Source organism: Squalius cephalus (genome assembly GCF_949319135.1).
Source record: "Squalius cephalus genome assembly, chromosome: 10".
In the NCBI taxonomy this organism is placed as follows: domain Eukaryota; kingdom Metazoa; phylum Chordata; class Actinopteri; order Cypriniformes; family Leuciscidae; genus Squalius; species Squalius cephalus.
This window is the reverse complement of record NC_137131.1, coordinates 37,791,630-37,814,537: the sequence shown is the minus strand read 5'-3', so window position 1 is coordinate 37,814,537 and position 22,908 is coordinate 37,791,630. Positions and strand designations below refer to the sequence as shown.

General features: G+C 38.9%; 1 protein-coding gene across 3 annotated transcripts in view; it reads right to left on the bottom strand.

The window, feature by feature from the left end:
* The window catches only part of tmeff2b (transmembrane protein with EGF-like and two follistatin-like domains 2b), a 68,834-nt gene that overhangs the window by 15,457 nt on the left and 30,469 nt on the right, over positions 1-22,908 (bottom strand). For all 3 annotated transcript variants that reach the window (XM_079882674.1, XM_079882675.1, XM_079882676.1), the window contains exons 4-5: positions 18,661-18,687; positions 13,742-13,838 (exon numbers count right to left, since the gene is read on the bottom strand). In XM_079882674.1, coding sequence (XP_079738800.1) covers positions 13,742-13,838; positions 18,661-18,687 — 124 coding nt within the window. The remainder of the gene's footprint in view (positions 1-13,741; positions 13,839-18,660; positions 18,688-22,908) is intronic.

Sequence of the window (22,908 nt, the reverse complement as noted above, 5' to 3'; positions counted from 1 at the left end):
TGCGTTCTTCCCCGAAGGAGTTATGTGGAGATATACATATGGACTAACCCGAAGTTTGTACTGCAATATGAAATACTGGGTGACTTAGCCCAAGGGAAAGACACAGGCTTCGATTAGGAGCAGCCGTGGAAGGATACACATTTGGGATCCCCACAGGGTCACATATTTGGAAACCAGCCTAGACCCAGTTCTCAATTATTCAACGGATAAAGCCTGGCACCGGATGCTCTGCCACGTCCGGGCCGAGGGTGTTGGAGGACTCAACAGGTTTTTCACTCTGGAGCAATAAGGAACGCACTGTAGAAAATGCATATTTTCGAGGGCCCCGGGGCCAGCTGTGCCAGTGCGCCCGTGCCGAGTGTTCCCTCGGTCAGGGAGTAAAACAGCTGGCAGTGGGAGGTCTCTGAGGAGGCTAACAGGTCTATCTCGAACTCTGTCCAGATCAGCTGAACCGCCTGAGGGTGGAGTCGCCATTCTCCCGGGAGCACAGCTCGTGATAGCTCGTCTGCCACATGGCTGAGCACACCGGTGACATTCATGGCCCGAAGCGACCTCAGATGCTTCTGACTCCAGAGGAGGAGATGGCGGGTGAGCTGCAACATGCGTCAGGAGCGTAGACCACCTTGTCGGTTGATGTACGCAACGGTCGCAGTGTTGTACGAACGGACCAGCACGTCCCTGCTCTGTAGAGGCCTCTTTAAGTGGCTCAGAGCGAGACGTACTGCTAGCAAATAGAGGCAGTTGACAGTTGGGGGCCCATCCACACCCTTGACACTGCATGCCCTTTGTATGTGGCACCCCAGCCGGTGGCAGAGACATCTGTGAACACCTCAGCATGCCTGGACACCTGTTCCAGGGGCACCCATCTCGGGACTCGGCCATGCAGACAGTGCTGAAGCAGTCTCATATGGAGCAGCCCGAGCGGAGTTACCTCTGCTGCCGCTGCCATATGCCCCGGGAGCCTCTGAAAAAATTTCAGTGGGACCGCCGTCCTGCCTTTGAACGTGTTCAAGCAGTTCAGCACAGATTGAGCGTGTTCCTCTGTGAAGCACGCTGTCTGTGCAACCGAATCCAACTCCATACCGAGAAAAGAGATCCTCTGCACGGGGGAGAGTTTGCTCTTTTCCCAGTTGACCTGAAGACCCAACTGGCTGAGCTGCCTGAGCACAAGGTCCCTGTGTTCGCATAACTGATCTCGAGAGTGTGCTAGTATGAGCCAGTCGTCGAGATAGTTGAGGATACAAACGCCCTGTTCTCTCATGGGAACAAGGGCCCCCTCCGTGACTTTTTATGAAGAACTTGGGGATCATGACCACCCTCATGCAGGTCCATCAGTGCCTTGACCTGATGGACCTGCAACAACGCCATAGCGTGTATGGCAGAGGCTACTTCCCCACAGGCCTTGTAAGCCTTGTCGGTTAAGTCCGACGAGTACTTACAGGCTCGGGAAGGGAGACACAGCACTCTGCGCCAAGTGGAGTTAGGACACAGCTGCATAGCAATGGCCCGCTCCACTGGAGGGGTGCGCATGTAACCCTTAGCCGACCCCGCCATCAAGGGTGGTGAGGGAGGAGGAGCCACCGGGACGGTTTCTGGCAGTGAAAGGTGCCGTCCATGACCCAGTGAACTCCTCATGCACCTCCGGGAAGAAAGGAACCGGGGTGGGTTGCTAAGAACCAGCGCGCGCCACCCTGAGAGACTAATCTCGAGGGCTCAGGCTCGAGGGCTCGGGACACAGTGGAGGGTTCTACACGAGGCTGATCCTGTTGGTGGCTTGGGAAAGCATGTCATGTCATCACCATCATCTCCGGGTCCAACTCGGGCACCGCTGTCACACCCGAAGGGGGCAGCGGCGCCGAATCATCATCCGCAGAGAAGCCTGACCCACTCTCCGATGCAGCGATCGACATCTGGTCATCCCGGGGAGCGCTGAAGGACACGGCTGGTACACACCTCGTGGATGGTCCAGCGCGTTCTGTCGGCGTCTCTACTGGCTGCGGAGCGTGGGAGGGATGAGGGTTCCTAGGGGGTTGGTTCCCCGAAGGAAGCGTGCTCACCGTGATCCTCAGGTCACCCATACTACTACCTGAAGTAACCCTTAGAGGTGGGTTAGTTTGCGGCAGAGGTGCAGGGACAGGGAGTCTCGACCGTAACTCCGAGATGGTCATCCTCCCACAATGGGTACACACGATGCAGCGCTTGTGACCATCCCGCGATCCCAGGTAACAACCGCATCCAGAAACACATAGGTAGAGTGACATCTTTAAAAAGATGCGCTCCACCTGTGTAAGCTCTTTCAGGGGACTGCTCTCCTTGGTGCTCCGCAGGGGAACGGTCGCAGCGAACACAGACAGGAAATGTGCAGCTTGTCGTGCACTGTCTCTCTTCACAGCGGTCTTACCAGCCGTAATAACGGCTATTCAGCGCTCTTGGCGCACTGTTACCAGCTGTGAAAACAGCCTTTTTGTTTTGCTCATCAACACAAAATCAAACAAAAAAAGAGATAGAAGAGAGAGAGAAAGAAAGTCGACCCTGCTGCCGCGCTGTATCGCCCGCACCAGACACGAGAGATCCTCCTAAAGAGCTTTCTCGTTGTTTGATCACTCAATAGATTAAACAGCATCAAAACGCTCGGCTCCGAAGCAAAAAGTTGAAGTGCAATCGCAACTGCTGCTCATTGATTGCTGCAAATGATTGCACGCCAATGTGCATTGGCTCATTTAGTTTCACTCGAAGTAGATAGTAGCCTGGTAATACCAGACTCTGCTACTTCACTTTGCTTCGTAGAGAGAGTCTGGAATAGCATAATAGAGAAGTGTTTTCTCTCTCGCGGGGGGGCGCTTGTCTGTAGTTTAAAATCATTGGTTACCCGTAAGCCAATCACATAACGTTTGGTTATGGCGTGTGTTATGCGCATGCTCAGCCGCATCTAACTTCCACTGTAAACACATGTATGATGCAAAAACTAAACCATTGAGCGAAATACCGGAGTGAACATGGTTGTGAACGACTTTTGCAGATTATGTGAAGTAAATCTACGCAAGTACGCATCCACCACGGTACAATCAGCGTCTACGTCACGGCTCTCAGCCCGCCCTCTGTTCGTTGATTGGCCCGGCTGTTTTCAGGCCGGTGGAAAACTGAAAGATACGCTGCTATCTCAGACTGACTACAGGAGCGAAATGAAATTAGCGGAAGTAGGAAGTCTGACGTAGTCAGGCTAGTAGATAGGCCTCTCTAGCGAGATTCCTATTCGTCGGTCCCCGGCATGGCGTCGAGAGACCGTCTGTAGAGGTACAATTTTGTCCCTATGGTAAAGTTTTACAAAAGTTACTGTACTTCATTACCAAAAAGACAACAATGTCAATGTGCATACTTGATATGAAATCTGAGACATGTGATGTACAGTATGAAGAATACAAAGAAAATTCATAATAAATATCACTTGTTAACATTTCCAATCAAGTTGTAATTATGTAAAATGTATGCATTATTATTTATGTGCATTTAGGTTACAAAAAATTTGCAATATAAAGTAGTTTATCATTAGATTTCAAAAATGTCATCTCCATTGCTGTCATTTCCACCACATAATCAATGGTGATTTGTACGGAGCCCCTAAAGGGACACGGTGATGAGAAAAAATATGAGATGGGAGCGAAAATGATTGGTCAATGCTTTTGCACTTTATCGCAAATGTTTTGCGTTCCCTCAGGAAACTTTGCAAATGCAAAGTTTTGCGAGGGAACGGAAAAGTCTAGTGAGTTAACACAAAAGCATTGAAATATATATTTGTCCTCCCATCTAATTTTTTTTCCCATCACCATGTCCCTTTAGGGGCTCTGTAGATTTGAGATGGTGGAAATGACATTTATTCATGAGGGATCAGATGATGCATGTATATCCACTGTTGGACATTGTTAGTAGACAAATTTAATAAAGTAGTGAGCTTCTATAAGTCCACATGGTCAAACATGTTCTCAGAGTCAGAAAAACACTGATTAATAAATCAGATTCAGAATACAATAAGAGGAGAAAGCCATCTGCACAAACAAATCACAAGCAAATCAAATACCAAGTAATTGTACCAAGTGATGTTCCTATTAGAGTACAGGCAAGCACTCACAAATAGATGCACACAGATTCTTAATTTATTCAAGCATTCTCAGAGTATCTTTCAATTTACTTTGCATTGCATTTGCAGTTTATCTGTTCATTTATTTATCTAAACACACAGTTCTGCCAGACACCCCATTAATGGAGACTTCTGCTATCCTGGCAGAATGAGCATCGTCTCTCGCTCTCCTACTTGCAGCCTGAGATATTTATCTATGTGGATGAATTACGATATTGCCATCTGTTTGCCTGTGTGGTCTCATATTAAATATATGATTGTTTTAGCAAAAGTTTATAATAAAGTTTATTAAAAATGTATTATTAGATAAGGAATCATTCTGTTCTTGTTTTGAAGTTTAAAAAAATATATATTAAGATCAGTGTTGTTATTGTTAACTAAAACTAAATATTCAAAATACATAGTTATTGTTACTTAAAATATAAATATTAAAAGACAACTTGAAATGTAAAAAATAAAATAAAAATTGCCTTGGCAACTATTTGAAATAAAATTTGAAGTTGAAGTATAAAATTACTAAACAGAATTATTTTTTGAAAAACAAGAATAAAACAGACAAAATAACCAAAAAATAGCAAAAGTTAAAACTAAATTCACTGAATAATATTATATAAAATTATTATCAAAATATTAATATATAGTGTAACAGTAAATAATATTAAAACAATTCTGATTTATATGGGGGTATGTTTTTAATGACTGCAAGTTCGATTAAACCATCAATATATGAGGAAATTATTTCAAATATTTTTTGATTATTTTAATTATGAGGAAAGAATAAAACATTAACTTGGTTAAGGTTTTTATCTGACAATATTACTTGTCAAAAAAGGCAAACTACAGCAACAGGTTTTATTTTATATGCATAAAATGCTTAGAAAAAAAAGCTCACATGAAAAAGCATACACTGACTACAACATAATCAGTGAATCAGTTAATCAAATAATATTTCATTGGTTCTCCTGTTTTTGCATCTGTTCTTAATTTCTTTTTCATGACAGCCTGGCCAAAAATTATTCACGATTTGGCATGTTTCATTGCATTATCACAAATAAAACAATTGACTCAAAGCAAAACTATGCAGTATGCTTACAAAATCTTTAACAAATTTTTAATAATATTTGAGTAAAGTGTGTAGATTTTTCTTAGGCCGGACATCACTAATGGACACACACACACATCAATATGTTTCTTTGATTGTATTAAAAAAAAAATAATAATAAAAAAAATTCTAAAATTGGTTGTTTTATAGGTATGCTTATTTTCAAGATGTAATGTTTGTTTGAATCCCAGATGCGCTTTCAGGCTTTTGTACCAAACACTTTGTACTAATAACATTGAGTATAAAAGAACTTTATATACAGTCATATTGCTAGTTAATAAGATGAAAGTATTTGTGTGTGTCTGTCTGTCTGGCATTGGTAAGTGTATAACTACGGTAATTACCATACAGGCACACTTACAAATTCTTAGAGAGAGAGAGAAAGACAAAACGCTCTTAGACCACATACATTTGTTAGATCTCATCTGTCTAATATATTTACTGGCGAGCACTTCATCTCTGAGTCTGGTATTGATTTATAAAACCCCTCTGTAATATTTCTAATCCCTCCATATATGCCCAGAGGATAACAGACCAGACCTGGCAACATTTGGCAAGACATACGCAAGACAAAGCAACATGAACCACGTCTGACTCACTTATCCACACATATGTTCTCACACAACCATTTGACACAAAAACACGCACATGCATGCACACACACACAAGATGTGATTCTTCAAAGAGCATGCTTTGAAGCAGATTAATTGCATTTCCACTGAGCTGAAGTAAATGTGATTAGAGGGTATGAATTGATTACTGTTGGCTTGAGCTGGATTTCTCTGCTATAGGACCATCAATGCGCGCAGATGTAGCTGCTAATTGGTTATCAGACACAACACACGCACATACAAATAGATTCCAGGGGGAATGAAAGGTAAAGAAAGAGAGAGAGAGTGATGGAGAGAGGACTTCTATAACGTCTGGAATTACAGCTCTGCAAATCAATCTAGCACACTCACTGTTCGCTTTGGCTGATGGAAACTATATTTTCTCATTTTTCACAGCTTTCCAAAAATATAATTGATGAAAGCAACTTAGAAAGGATCAGTAGGGATTTCATGACTCTCAAAGATATACTTAATCTCGTGGAATTGGAGCAGCTATATTTGGTATATTAGATTCCCTGCATATTAAACCACAAAAATCTACAGCGACTGTAATGCACAAACATTTTCTAACAGGCCATTTTCTATAAATGCATTGCTGTTTTTCGCTCTTAGGCCCTGTTTACACCTGGTTCTAAGATGCGTTTTGGTCGATAGGATCACAAGTAGACGAGGGAGACACATTCCCATTTACACCTGGTGTTTTAATCCGTCTCTTTCGTCCACTTTCAACCACTTCTGTCCTGATTTCTTTGAAGGGAGGGTCTATAGGCGAGTAAATGTATTAGCTTTTTCAGATATTTCGATATAATGGACAAAATAAATTCACGCAATTTACATATAAACACGACCGAAGACAATGGAAAAATATACGGAGATCAGCAGCTTTTGTTTCTGCTCTGACAGTCGCAAGACCAGCTCAAATGCTGTGAGTGTGTGTTAGAAATCAGGAATGATGAGAGAACATTGTGCTTGGTATGTGTATTGTCTTCAAGCCAAACTTGGGTCTTCAGCCAACAAAGTTTAAATCCCGCCTGCCTAGAGCTCTTCCCATAATGTTTAAGCAGTAGGTGGAGAGTAGACTGTCTTTTGTGGCTGTTCGAACACATTCGGCCACATGAGCGTCTACACTACGAATGTAATCCGGTCGAATGCGTTTTCTACTACCTCTGGAAGTGGTTGAAATTGGACAAGCTCAAAGTGTTTTAGACCCCGTTTACACCTGTATTTAGCATTGCCACTTGTGATCCAATCCAGGTGTAAACAGTGCCAAAGTATGTTAGCCATACTTTCTTGCACCAAAACAAAACACAACCATTTCCCACCCTCACTCTGACCTTTATTAAACAGGCTTTTATACATTTACTTTCTTATTTTGTGTATATTCTGTAGCCTATGTATTTTTTCACTTCCGTTCAAAAGTTTGTGGCCGGTAAGATACTGAAAAAAACCGCAATATTGTAAAATAACTGTTTATTATAAATTATGTTATTCTAAAATCTAATTGATTTTTGTGATGGTAAAGCGTCTTTAGTGTTACATGATCCTTCATGATTCATTCTAATGTGCTGATTTGCTGCTCAAAAATCAGCGCACCATAGAGTCTGCCTACTGGCATTCAGTCGTTTAACGGCAGATATTTGTAACCAATTGACCCTTCGCAGGGAGCTTGATTGACAGGCGATCTAACCAATCATAATCCGCCATCCGCCATTTTGTCCGTCAAAGCAGTCAGGAGAGATAGCAGATTAACATGCCATGTGAGGATTTGAACTTGAAAAACGGAATGTTGACGCCTTTCCGCGGTTTAAAACAACATTCCTTCTTATGTTCATTCATGTTTATTTTATGCTATAAATGAACTAGAAGGAAGAGATGATCGGTTCACGAGCAGCTTTAACTGATGCTCTAGTCTACAGCGATCTGTCAGACACATTTAAGAGCCACAAAACGGTATGTATCGTTTAAATTTCTTTTAAAAAATGACCAAATTTGAAAGGTGAGACTTTGTTTAATATGTTTAATATCAAAAGTAACCGAAAAGTAACCTGGTCTGTCCTGTCTGTCAGCGTGTTGTCAGTCTCCTCTCTGCTCCGCGATGTATTTTTCACTGCGTGAGAACATGGTGTGGCGTGAGAGCAGCGTAGCTTGTCGGACATAGAGCTGGTAAGTCCCGCCCATCCGTAAAACCCCAACTGGACCTCTAGGTTGAAAAATCGTCAATGCAAGTGAATGTGAGAAAATAATTGTTTTCTGGTCCCGTTTGAATTGTGCCATGAATGTGAACATATGTTGTCTGTGAATTTTTTATATAATTTTTCATGTTACGAGTTTGACAGTATATTGTATGATTCTTTGGCTAGCAGTTGTGGAAAAGACATAACGAGAAAGACTACATGTCGCCTATGTGACGTCACCCCATAACACATTTTCCCTCCACTTGTCAAATCACGGTGCTAATGCTGCGATAATCTATGGAGACAGATCGAGATGCCTGTGTGTTTTGTACCCAAATGTCACCATTCAAACCAAATGGGCTGTTCTTTCTTCAGATTCCCGTCGAAAGCAGCGAAGAGTTGTAGTCCACAAAGTGCTCTCACACAAAGTCTAACCGTATCAAACTTCTACCCGCTAAATTGTAGCATTCTTCACACGAAAAATTATATTAAAAATTCACAGACAACATATGTTCACATTCATGGCAAAATTCAAACGGGACCAGAAAATAATTATTTTCTCACATTCACTTGCATTGACGATTTTTCAACCTAGGTCCAGTGGGGTTAGAAGGGGCGGGACTTACCAGGTCTATAGCGACAGTAACTAAGGGGGGCGGGTCTTTGCGAAGGGTCAATTGTAACCTTGTAACCAATCATGTCAATGTGTGATCGTCAACGAGTGAATCTTTATTAGCATATTCATAGAACCGCATATACTAAATGAGGCCTTTTTTTTTCAAGGAAAAAAATGCTTAAATGTGTCATTTTGGTGATCAAAGATGAGTTTTAAGGGTAAAATGATCGACTACGAGGGGGACTTTAATACTGTCCCAGATCGTGTCGGATTATAGCATTTTGTTCTGTCAGCGAGGCACAGTGTAATGGAGAGTTAGCGAAGAAACTTTTGTTGAAAAATGAGGCATGCAGCCAACTGTACTGGATCTGACAGCAGCTGCATCACAAACCGTAAGTAAATGATTTCATAATGCTTTGTCTGTAAATTATGTTTTTTTTTTCGCATATGGGTTTTTTTAGTGCAAAAAACTTTATTAACATTATAAGTAAACTTCAAGGAACAGTGAATTTTAAAAGCTGTGAAAACTAAGAAGCACCTACACTTTCTCTAGACATTGTGTACCTGAAAGAGAAAAAGCAGAACGCATCTTTCAGAGTAATCAGCAGAATGAGGGAGAGGTGTGACTGCAGAAGAATAAGCCTCTGATTTCACAGTGACAAATTGAGCTGCTGTTCTGACATGTAATTGGCAGGTGTGGCACAGGTCTTTTGTAGAGCTGCTAAATGACATTATCTTTGGTCAGTAATGAAAAGGAAGTCAGGCAGGAGTAAAAAATCATTCCTTTTTTTTACGTAACCATTTTGTAGTTCCTGGCATTTTCCATGACTTCTAAATTGTTAGAGGCACAAATCCCATGCTTTTGTATTGAGAACTACACTCACCTAAAGGATTATTAGGAACACCATACTAATACTGTGTTTGACCCCCTTTCGCCTTCAGAACTGCCTTAATTCTACGTGGCATTGATTCAACAAGGTGCTGAAAGCATTCTTTAGAAATGTTGGCCCATATTGATAGGATAGCATCTTGCAGTTGAAGGAGATTTGTGGGATGCACATCCAGGGCACGAAGCTCCCGTTCCACCACATCCCAAAGATGCTCTATTGGGTTGAGATCTGGTGACTGTGGGGGCCATTTTAGTACAGTGAACTCATTGTCATGTTCAAGAAACCAATTTGAAATGATTCAAGCTTTGTGACATGGTGCATTATCCTGCTGGAAGTAGCCATCAGAGGATGAGTACATGGTGGTCATAAAGGGATGGACATGGTCAGAAACAATGCTCAGGTAGGCCGTGGCATTTAAACGATGCCCAATTGGCACTAAGGGGCCTAAAGTGTGCCAAGAAAACATCCCCCACACCATTACACCACCACCACCAGCCTGCACAGTGGTAACAAGGCATGATGGATCCATGTTCTCATTCTGTTTACGCCAAATTCTGACTCTACCATCTGAATGTCTCAACAGAAATCGAGACTCATCAGACCAGGCAACATTTTTCCAGTCTTCAACTGTCCAATTTTGGTGAGCTCGTGCAAATTGTAGCCTCTTTTTCCTATTTGTAGTGGAGATGAGTGGTACCCGGTGGGGTCTTCTGCTGTTGTAGCCCATCCGCCTCAAGGTTGTGCGTGTTGTGGCTTCACAAATGCTTTGCTGCATACCTCGGTTGTAACGAGTGGTTATTTCAGTCAAAGTTGCTCTTCTATCAGCTTGAATCAGTCGGCCCATTCTCCTCTGACCTCTAGCATCAACAAGGCATTTTTGCCCACAGGACTGCCGCATACTGGATGTTTTTCCCTTTTCACACCATTCTTTGTAAACCCTAGAAATGGTTGTGCGTGAAAATCCCAGTAACTGAGCAGATTGTGAAATACTCAGACTGGCCCGTCTGTCACCAACAACCATGCCACGCTCAAAATTGCTTAAATCACCTTTCTTTCCCATTCTGACATTCAGTTTGGAGTTCAGGAGATTGTCTTGACCAGGACCACACCCCTAAATGCATTGAAGCAACTGCCATGTGATTGGTTGATTAGATAATTGCATTAATGAGAAATTGAACAGGTGTTCCTAATAATCCTTTAGGTGAGTGTATATACTATTATCTAACATAACATAAGAACAAGTAGTCATCATTTTCATATGATGAATTGATATTCAGTTCACTGCAGTAATCTAACCAATTTGATCAGAAAATAGAATATGTAACATTGCTTAAAATTGTTAGATGCATGAAATAACAATAAGCAAATATATTTATTTATGGAGTGTCTATTTATACCAATTGCAAATAGCCCGGCTTGTTGGCAGAGGCTATTTACACCACCAAAATATGATTGAGCCAGGCAAAATTACAAAAGAAATTTGTTCATAACAGGATCAGTGGCGTGGAAAGTAAGGCGGGTGTCATTACCCGCCTTTTTCCAAACTCATTCTTCTCCCTTTTTCCATCGCATATCGACTCGGAATAGTGTTTATTTTAAATAAAAATTAAGGAATTATTAAAAAAATTAAATGAAAATTTAATAGTGGGAATAAGTGTTTATTGGGTTAAGGGTTAGGAGTAGGTGTAGTGGAGGGCTTTAGAAACAGGGTCAAGCAAAGCCCCAATAAGGCGGCATCCATTTAGGATTTTATTAAATACAATCATATACACTGAATGTGTTGTTATAATGTTATACTGTTTTATAATATACTACAACACTCTGAGGTGCAAATATCTGCCAATATTTGCACTAAGTATAAATAGCATCTATCAACTATTTACACATAGTGCAAATAAAATACTTTTTGTTTCTATTTACACTTAGCGCAAATATCCGCAGCCATTTCTTTAATTTATGGGCAATATAAGCTTATCAGTAAACCAAATATATTTTATCTATTTAATTTAAATGCTTATTTTGTTTATTGCAAATCAGGGTTTTACGGTAAACTGTATTTAGACATGTTCCAAATTTCAGTGACAGGATTGCTAAAATTAAAAACATTAATAATGATTAAATAGAAAATAGCTCATATAATATTTAGTCTGATCCCCCTGAGGTTGAAGGTTAAGCATCTCTTTCACTGACCATTTGCTGGAAAACAAACAAGGAAATTAATTTATTAAGAGTTTCAGGGCCTATATTTTTCCCTCTTCCCTCCCTCTTTTAACCGACAACATGAACCTTACCGTAGACACACTCACACACATGAACTGCCTGAAATGCCTCATTTCCCTCTTTTCATCTCTGTCTCTTTCTGACATTTTCTCCCTCAATCCTTCCCGTCCCTTTTTTCACATCTCTATCTTCTCTCGCTCTCCCTCTGATCTGTCTGGTTAGTGTATTACCGTGAGGGATATTTGAATGGTAATTGCCCTCCCATGGTCCTGAGGTTTTAATCTGTCTGCGAGGGAAGAGGAACTCTATTAATTGAAGATGGGATTGCAGCAGAGAGCTGCACTCGTTTGCCCCTCCATCTCTTGGGTTTCCTGTCCACTGTCCTGAACGATGGGTCTCGTACAAGGAAATAATCCATCATCTTTCCAGACTGACAGAGAACTTGCCCAAACAGTCCGGCGACAATACAATTAACATTTACAATCTGCTCAGAATGCCACAGAATGCCAAGGGACAACATGTTAGTCAATGGGTTAAATAAATTACAAGGCTGAAATGAAACAGAAAAGAGAAACCTGAAACCTTGTCCATGTGAGAGTGATTACAAAAGGGTCAGAATACTGACCTGGAATTTTGCTATACATGCGGCAAGATGGGAGGTTGGTAAAGTTAATAAGACATTAAAAATAGACTTTTTTGTAAATTAATTTTTCATCAAAATGTAATAACTTGCTCTGCCTCTGAAATTAGTTTCCTGTTCTGCTGATGTGAACTGGAAAAATCATTGACTATTTGATCATTGATCTATCATTGAGTATTTTTGTCCTGATTTCCAGTAAAAAAAAAAAAAATCTCAGCGTTCTCAAAACAGAATCAATTTACTTGAATTAAGTTTATTACTTACCCTACTGGCAAATTGAATGTGTTTTCAATTTGAGTGAGACAATAAATTCTCTATATAACAGTGATATTACTACTGAGTTCAAATAAATGGCCAGGGCTTGGTTTTATTATTATTTATTGTTTTTTTATTTATTATTATTTATACATAAAGGTCACAGTTAAACAGTCTTGAATATTTTTTATACCATGCCTTCACAGTTTATTTTTGATGATTCCACGCAGTTTCTTTTTTGTAGATTATAGACTGATTAGATTATAGATGATAGATTATAGATTATTAGTAGTTATTTTAGTATCATATTGAGTATAGTATTGAGATACTATAATACTTTTCTATTTTCACTTAATTTTATTGTTTTTGTTATAATTACTTTTTCTTTTTTTTTAAAGTCTATATAGTTTTTAATAATGTTATTTCAGTTTTAGTTACTTTAGTACATAAAGTTAAACTAAATGAAAACGAGAAGTGTTGCCTTGCCAAGTAGATGAAATAAAATAACATTCATATGTGTGTGTGTGTGTGTGTGTGTGTGTGTGTGCGTGTATTCACCACTGAAATTAGTTTCCTGTTCATCTGAAATGAATTTTTTTCTTGATTTCCAGTAAAAATATCTAATAATATTCAAAACAGGATCAATTTACTTATCTTGAATTCAGTTTATTTTACTTACCCTACTGGCAAATTGTTTTTCTTGCTTTAATCATAAACCTCACTAAAGATAAGGGATAGATACCACAAGAGAGATTGCAAAGCTAAATGGGGAGCAAGAGAGAGATGAAGAATAAAAAAGAAAGGAGACGGAAAGACAGAGAGAAGGACAATCGAATAGAGATTATTTACTGCAGCGCACACCACACAGCACACACCCTCGGCTATGCGCTGTAATGTATCACAGTGAAATGCCGTAGACTTTATCAGCCATCAGAATCAGTGCCAGGAAGAACAGAAACTCAAGAGAAACAGGCCTGCAGAAGACTCTGCATCTGATACATACCATTAGACACAGCCCCATATTCCTAAAGCCCTCCGGTTCTCTGAGGAACAGAACGTCAGGACCCTGAAAAGCTGTGGCGTGTGTTTGTGACTCACCACACGTCCTCAGAATCCTCGTCACACTCTGCCCCAAACTGACAAATGTCGCACGTTGATGTCTCCTTCTGACTGATCTCTGCAGAACCCTCGTTAACTGGTGAGAGCGAAAGAGAGAGAGAGAGAAAAGTGAGTGCGAGATCTTAAAGGATTCATCATATCATGAGGAATAAAATTTTCCTGTTTCCTTTCAGATAAAAGAGTTCAGTGTTCTTTTATTGGTTTATGAAATAATCTGAAACTGATGCTGTTGTTTTTCAAATAAGCCTTGGCAACACAAATACATTTTTCATTTTATTCCGAAAAGAAAACTTAAGATCCATCACAGAATGTTATATACACGTATAGGCTTACTTCAAAATATCCTGTAAAATTTACTGTAAAAAAAATCCACAATATAAATATGCTGACAATGTTTCAGGTGTTACAGGATGGCATATTGGTACCTGCATATTTTACAACTCTTAACCGTATATGTCATCAAGTAATTTAATGTTTATACAAATCTGCTTGAACTACCAAAGTCTGCTTTCCCAGACAGCAACACAGTGTTGGCCCAGATCCGGCCCACATCTGGTACCCGTTGAATCCACATCTACCAGATGTGGCCCGGATCTGGGCCGACACTATGTTGCTGTCTGGGTTGTACCTTACAATGTACTGATAACCACCATGATAATAATACAGGTGGTAAAATAGAAAGCCATGCAATAAATCAAAATTCATCATAAGTAGGCTATATTAACTAAGATTAATAAATGCTATGGAAGGTTTGTAATTTCTAAAGATTAATCTTTCTAAAGATTGTAATTTCTAAACAGTAAGTTATCTAAACCTTATTGTAAAGTGTTACAGAAAAAGCGAATGTAATCCTATAGGATGTGAAAATTTGAATGTCTGGGGTTTCTAGATGACCATATGTAGATAACAGCAGAAACCATGAGGTGTATGATTAAATAATTGGTTGATTATTGCTGGGGACCAGCCCGCTAGCTGCAGTATCAGCCAATTTGCCCCTCTACAAAATAAAAATATAACCGTAAAAAAGATTTGTGATGGGTTATTGATGGCAAACAACCAGAGACTCTGACATTATCACCAGTTCAATAACATAGAGATCAAGACACCTCACCTTAGTGGTTTTATGCCAAAGAAACAAACAGTGTTCGGTATGCATTTGCAATATAATCTAAGCTTTAATAGTGCCCATGACTAAAACACTTCAATTAGGGCAGTGCTAATTGCAAATTTGAGGTGCTTGAGCAGCAGTTGGCAGTAAATGAAAAGATCTAAGTAAACATAGCATGTGAGGGCTTCTGAAGGCTAAATATGGGTCAAGCAGCAGCTTTTAGCCTGAGAAAATAGCTGGTTTGAGTGGGTGTAAACTAGGAACGGCCTGATTTTCCACACATTATGGAGTATGAAGTGTCAGGCCTGAGCTGCTGCACTGTGTTCACATTCAGATTCAGGAAGTCAGGGATAGTGTGTGAAGTTGCTAATTAAATGCTGACTAAAATGGAGACATTAGCAATGGGTTGAGATGCACTTTGTGAAAGTCACCTTCTTCTTGTCGCTTACAATCAAATGCAGAATGTTAGTATGTTCAAAGTCCATTTTGAGTTACTTGAGGAAGCACATTTTTACATCAGTTCATCATGCTGTATGATGAATCTGATAGTTTGAGGTATTGAGGACCTACAATCGCAAAATCGAACCCGACAGCTCTGAATATAAATCAAGAACATGAATATATAGCAAGAACATGAATATATAGCGAGAACATGGTTCAGAACACAAGATTTTTTTTTTTTTTTTTGCTCAATAATTTATTTCTAACAAAAACAAAATAGCAGTTTTTAATTCATACCTGCATACGAATATGTCTACTTCCCTACTATATAGTAGGTGAAAAAAGTAGTGTGTCCAAATTTACAGTGTTCATAAAATAGTAGGTCTTTTTTGTCACTACCTTTATGTGTGTGTGTGCTTGAAAATTCTTGCATATCGCTGCTCAGTTATGTGAGGCAGAGCAAGAAGGAAGTGCTGTTTCCACGTCGATAGAACATATCTGATTCTGAGTGTGTATGTGTGTGATTTAGAATGTATGAGCCAGAGTTCATCAATGATTTACACTCAGACATTAAAACATGTTTGATCCTACTGGAGGAGGGGAAATGCTTTCTTCAAGCTAAACTCTTCTCTTGAGTCTCTAAGCGGCTGAACCCCTCCCTCCATCTCCCTTCCTGCCCTTTTCTATTTCTCTCCTACAGTGGCTACATTTGTTCACTTGTTCTATGCTTTCTCCCTCTTGTATGGCTTTCACATGTCTTTATCTATCTGCTTTCGTTGTGTATCCTCTTATTTCAATTATTTTCTTCTCATCCTCAATTTCTTGTTCTTTGCTCTTTGAGACACATTCTTCTATTGTTCCGGTCTTCTATTTTTTTTTTTTTTCTCCCAGTCCCTGTTTATCAATTCCTGATCAGTTATAGGGATGGGCAGGGCAATGTATATTATGAGAAAATTAAAGTATTTTTTTTTACCTCTGATGCATGAAAATGCATTGTAGGAACAAAATTAGGAACCTTCAAAATAGCATATTAGGGGCACACAAAAATAGTAGTGTAATTATAGAAAATCAAGCATAGCGTGAGTTCTGGCAGATCACATTAGTCAAGCTCGCATCAGATGACTCTCAGCTGATCCACGTCTACCTATAGGAATATGACGCCTATTACATCATCCATATATATAAGCTCCTTCAGTATTATCAACAGCAATCGCGTTTCTCAGGAGCGAATTACCCTCCTCCATCCCCAGCTCCTCCTGTCGTCACTCAGGATTTGGCATTCTGATTCCCCTTTGAATCAGACTAATTTCTTGAATTATGTTGTACATTAAAATCTTTATTAATTAATGATATCTGCAATACATTCATGTTGGTTCTGTTCTGTTTACCCTAAGGGGGGTTATCACTGCTCTCCCTGCTCTTATCTATGCTAGGCTGCATGGATGCGCAGGGAGTTCTTGCCCAGAACTGAACCATACCACCAATCCAACTGTAAGCTAAATACAGTCAATCATATTTGACGATAGTGGTCCTGACAGAAATGAATACAAAAGTACGAAACACAAAATCATGGAGACAGTTGTACTTCACAGTACACACACCTGTACGTCTCGCAGTAAAGGCCCTTTCACATGACTTGCATCAGCATCAGCATCAGCTATTACCTCCAGTGGCAGTGTGCCAGTCAAGCATTGTATTGTGTCGCTCGCAACTATTTAAAGTTTAAACTATTTAAAATTTGACCTTGTTTGCCACGACCTTTTGAGACAGCCAGTGACTACTGAAAAATTCACACGCAATTACAGATCCTAAGTTTATTATTTTTACACATGCTTTTACATCTCTAATTATGTCTTTTACAGTTCAAAACAAAAAAAACAAAAAACAGTCAAACTATATGAAGAGATCCTGAATTCCTCATCATTTCCTTTTAATTGGTTATGTTTGCCCTCTTGTTTCCAACAGCAACCCAGTTTTTAATCCAGTGCATGGACTTATACATGTGAACCAATGTTTGATGATTGCTTTATTTCTTTCAAATAAATGTGTCCACTGTTTACTGTGTGCACATTCTGCTTTCATGCTACAGTATACAGGATACAGTGCACACAGTGTACAATATATAGTGTCCACTATTTTTTTTTTTTTAAACAGGAATTGAAACAGTAGGCAATATTCCTTAAACATGGATGTCATGGAAATGAAAACATTTTATTTAGCAATTTGCTTTTTTAAATGTAAGAATTTCATAAATGCCTGCAGTCTGATCAAATGAAAAAAAAATCATGGCTGTAATTATCGTTCATTTTGGAAATGGAAAGTCAAGCAGAGCACACTGCAGTGGACATTTTGGCAAATGTAGTACTGTAGGTCATCTACACTCAAAAATCTGTCACTGGGAGCAGAACCCTAACAAAAGTTAAAGGGATAGTTCACCCAAAAATGAAAATTTTGTCATCATTTACTCACCATCAGATTGTTTCAAAAGAGTTTCTTTCTTCTGTTGAACACAAAAGAATATAGTTTGAAGAATGTTGGTAACCTGACATTTGATGGTAGCCATTGACTTCAATAGAATTTTTTTCCTACTATGGAAGTCAATGGCTACACCCTGGTGTGTAAATGATGACTTAACTTTCATTTTAGGGTGAACTATCCCTTTAAGGGTGCATATTAGTACCTTTTAGTAAAGGTATACATTAGTACATAAATGGTCCATATTAGTTCCTTTTGAAAGAGTACCACCCCAGTGTCAGCGGAGTGTGTGTATTCCCTGTATGCAATAACTGTGTACACATGCACAGTACACACATATTATATATAAAATATATATACTTTATACACATACTTTATCGAAAGTGAATACATTTTTACACAAAACTTGATCAAAATGCAAATTGTGTTCTGATATAAACATGCGACTTGGTAAGTATCAAAATGCCTACTATTTCAAAGTTTATCTTTCTCCATTCCTTGTTTCACATTAATTCCCAGTTGATCAGTCAAACTTTCCTAATATTTCAGAATATATATATATATCATCCCTCACTTCAGAGCATCCCTCCCTCTCTCTTTCTTCTGTTTCTCTCTTTTTAGATCTTCCCATCACCCCATCCTGTATCTCTTTTTAATTAGCCATGTTCTAGAGTGAAATTCCTCATCCTGGATTCACATCATAAGTACCGCTGGCATATTCACATCTATCAAGAGAGGCGGACAGAAGCTGCAGTCATCCGTACTCAGTATGAGAATCTACAGTATGTGTGTGCGGATGTGAACAGACAAAGCGAGATATGAGATCATTATTGTAAAGCTCCGTATTAATTAGAGATGAGTTGAAAATACTCACCATCATTCCCTGATCCAGAGCCAGCATCTACAAAGCAGAAAAACAGATGGTTAGGATTGGAACAGAAGTGCCGTGTCCATTCAAACGGATTTAGTTGTGTTTTTGAACCAATTCTGAATGTAACTTATTCAGTATATTCAATACTGTTATTCAATATATATATTCAATACATTATTCAATATATTTGGTAATTAGATTGCACACTCATGGATACAATCATTCACACCTCTAAATCCATCTGTCTAATCGAGTTGCTGTTTATGCAAATTATTTGCATTAAATTGAAAATTCTGTCATCCTCTATTTAGCCGTGCACATTTTGTCTAACTTTTTTCTTGTGGAATGCTTATTGATTACTGGCTGTCAAGTTCAGTTGCAATTTTATTTTATTAAAATTAATTAGGTTGGGATTTTGAACCCTCTTTGCTCATTAAGCAAACTATAGTTTTTTTAAAAAAGAAAAGAAAAATGGTGTAGTTGAAGTAACAATCAAAAAAGATGCATAATGTCAAATTGAAAATTTAAATTGCATAATGTCAATATTAAAGGGATACAAATTAAAGGGATAAGAATAAAAAGTAATCTCACCAGAAGTATCTGGACTTCTTTCTTCAGATAAACACAAATGAAGATTTTTGAAAAAATAATCAATTAATGTGAGTCCATATGCAAGTACTGTATGTGGGTCCCCCCCAAAGTTGACGCTTCATAAACCACACAAAGCGAACACAACGGTAATCCATACGACCCCAGTTGATGAATTGATGTCTTCTAAGCAAAATGATAGGCGTTTTAGAAAAATACTAATATTTATAACATTTTGACCTAAAAAAAAACATTGTTTCAGGCCAACTGTCATACGAAAAATATTAGCATTTTAAAATATTAGCAATTAGCATTAGCACACCTATCATTTTGCTTCATAAGATATTAATTCTTCTGGATTACCATCGTGATCACTTTGTGTGGTTTTGGGGGTCCCATACACTAGTATTATATGTATTATAGTATTATAAAAATCTTTGTTTTTTATTCATATGATAATGAAAGCCATATTCATCTGGGACAGTAAATGATGAGAGAGTTTTCATTTTTGGGTGGAGCATCCCAAATACATCCAATTGGGCCAGTTTAAATGAATGTGAAAGTTTTGTTTTTATTCATTATTGACAATAATGTATTTATGGTTGTAATTATTAAGTTATTGGCATCTTATTAATTTTAAACAATTTATATAGCTAAATATGTTATATAAATATCCACCCCTCCCTCCCCACCGCCCGCAGATTTGAGCTACGCCACTTGAATAAGCTTATAGATCAAACGTCAAATAAAACTGTCACTTTGTTACATGGTCTCTGCCTATGCTTAGATTACAAATACAAATTCACCTGTTGTGCCATTTTCCCAATAGCCACCTTATGTCTTACGAATCTTTATCTGAGTCAGTGAAGGTTGCACAGACAGCGCACAGGAGAACAATAGAAGCAATATCACAAACATCATGCAAAACAAAAGTCAATGTGGCACAGTGCACTTCTTTCCAAGCCCTACTTAAAAGAGGCATTTCTAGAACACTAACGTACACCAGAGGCTTCTAACTCTAGAACATTCCCAGGACTTAAACTGAGCTGTTATGGGCCTAATGTATTTGATATGTAGAACTGAGAACTAGAGGGTGAAAGAACAAGAATTATCGAGGGAAATGTATACATTAGAGAGGAAGGGAAGGGAGGCTGGCTGTCACCTCATTTCCAATTTTTAACACTTATAAATCTGCCCTCCGGCTGCATCTGTACCTCTCAAAATATAAATAATGGAGTTCTTGTGGTTTCATTTGAGGTGAAAACAAAAAGTAGCCCCAGATAACCCCACTTTCTCTCTCTCAAGTTCAAGGGCACAGCCGCTACGACTAGACTGTACTGTGTTCTCTCGCTCTCAGTCTTTCTCGCCATCCGCCCCTGGGCTTGACGGCAGCTTTGGGAAAATCTGACATTCATCAATTTGTTATGATGGAGAGGAGCAGCTTATAGCTCTGTGCCCTCCCATCAATCACCCCACCAATTATTCCCCGCCCAGAACAAATATAAATCTTCGTTTGAGATGGCCACAGGAAGGCGAGGCCTTAATGTGTTATTCCTTTAATTCCAAACTGTGCCTCTCCTGCTCTAGTGCAGAAGTACTTTTCTAAATCAGAATTTTTTGTCTTGTTTTTCTGTAAAAATATATTAACCCTTCTAAGGGGCTGTTAACACGACACCATTTTCAACTAAAAACGTAAAACTTTTAATGCATTTTGGCCATTCGTTTACACGACAACAGCGTTTTGGGTGCCTGAAAACGCTAAGTTTTGAAAACGGGTTTCAAAGTGCAAGTTTTTGAAAACGGTCTCTGTGTAACCAACAAAAACGCGAATCTCAGAAGACGGTGTTTCATCGCCATCTAAAGGCCTGGCAGCAGAATAGAGGGTTTTTAGTCGTTTTCGCGGATCCATGTGATGTGAATGGGGATCGTTTTGACAATGGTATCATCTGAACACGGAAAACTCAAAGGAAAGACTTCTCAGTTTTAAGCATATCATTGTCGTGTAAACGTACCCTAAGTAAGGGATAATGTAGAGCCAGCTGGTCATTATAGCAAAATAATTAGCTTTAGTTCAATCATGACATCTCTCTGAATAGTTTTAGCATGCTATTGAAAATGACAATGTTTAGTCTTGGCGGATTACGCTGCTGCTGTTGATTAATTCTGCTGCTGCAGAGCAAGCATGGACTTGCTATTGCTAATAGATAACAGACATATGCTGCTGCTGCTGCATTAATAGATATACATACTGTATATCCTGTAGAAGATCTAGGCAGGTGGAGCTGGGGGAGGTGGAGGGTTTCAGACAAAATCTGAGAACAGCCTGCAGGACTAGCTTACAGCAAATAATGAACCAGACGATTTAAATGTTCAACAAGCAATCTCATTGGCTGCAGAATCAGCAGAGGCCAATCAGCTTGTGCCATGCTGTAATGATGAGATTTCTAGCAGATTGCATGTAAAGGACCTATCAGCTAGTTTCATGGCTTGGCAAGATATATTATGAATAATACAACTTATTCTGTTATTAAAATGTATTCTATGAAGATGTATTCTTTTCACTGTTCTGTTCTTGTTTTGCCTGCCTGAGTTCCTAGCTAGTTTCCTGGCTGTAAATTAGTTTCCACAGACCTGTTTCTGTTCACCTTGGTTACGTTTCGGCATGTATTTAAGCCCTGAGTTTCATTCTGTTCCTTTGTCCGGTATTGTCTATATAAACGTGGTTGTGTTTTATTTATCATGCAATCTCCTGAATGTTCATTGTGGATATAATAAAGACGGTGTTTTGTCCTCTGTCTCCTTCGTCACGCAATTCATTCAACCAGCGGCAGACAGAAGCAATCAATTATGTTCAACAACAATTTTTATTGTTGACATTAGTGAAACTATAGTTCCCAGCATGTTTTGAAAGGAACTGAATGGGGAGAGTAAAAAGGTTGAAATTAAGTACTATTTTATGTGTTTTTGAGCAGGATGAGAAAATACTTTAATGTTCAGTTATGTTGGGATTTAGAACCGGTTCAATTACACTCGGTTAACAATGTAGTAAAGAATGCAGTTACGAAAAAAGCAAGCACAATTTTATAATTCAGTGATTTGATATAAAATATATGAACCTGAATAAATTAATCATTTCGGGGAGTATAAAATCACTTAGAGTGAATCACTAATCTGGTCACTTAAAAATAACTTAAAAAAAAATTATATTTCATTTCATAGTGCTGAAGTTAAATGAAACAATTATTAATTCATGTGGAACCAATATACATGATTAAATCATGTAAATTCAACACACATTTATTAAAAAAAACAAGACAAAATAAAAGAACAGATTAAGAAAATGATATTTTGCAATGCCCTCTTCCTCACCCTTTCAGTTTCTCACTTCTCTTTCTCTTTCCCAAACTTCTGTGTCCCCTGCTGGGTCACAGGTAACACAAATTGTCAGAAGTATGCAGACGAGGCTGAGCTCGTTCATATTCATGAGGCTGTGGTTTTAATGAGGGACTCAATTACAGGACCATATTACACTGAACCTGTGACACTTCGGCTGTCTGAAATAGAAAGAGAGAGAGAGACAGAGGCTCTATGTATTCAGCATCTCATTTCTTCATTTTCAATCTGCGTTTTAATTCTCCAGATCATTCCTCGTTCCCTTTGCTG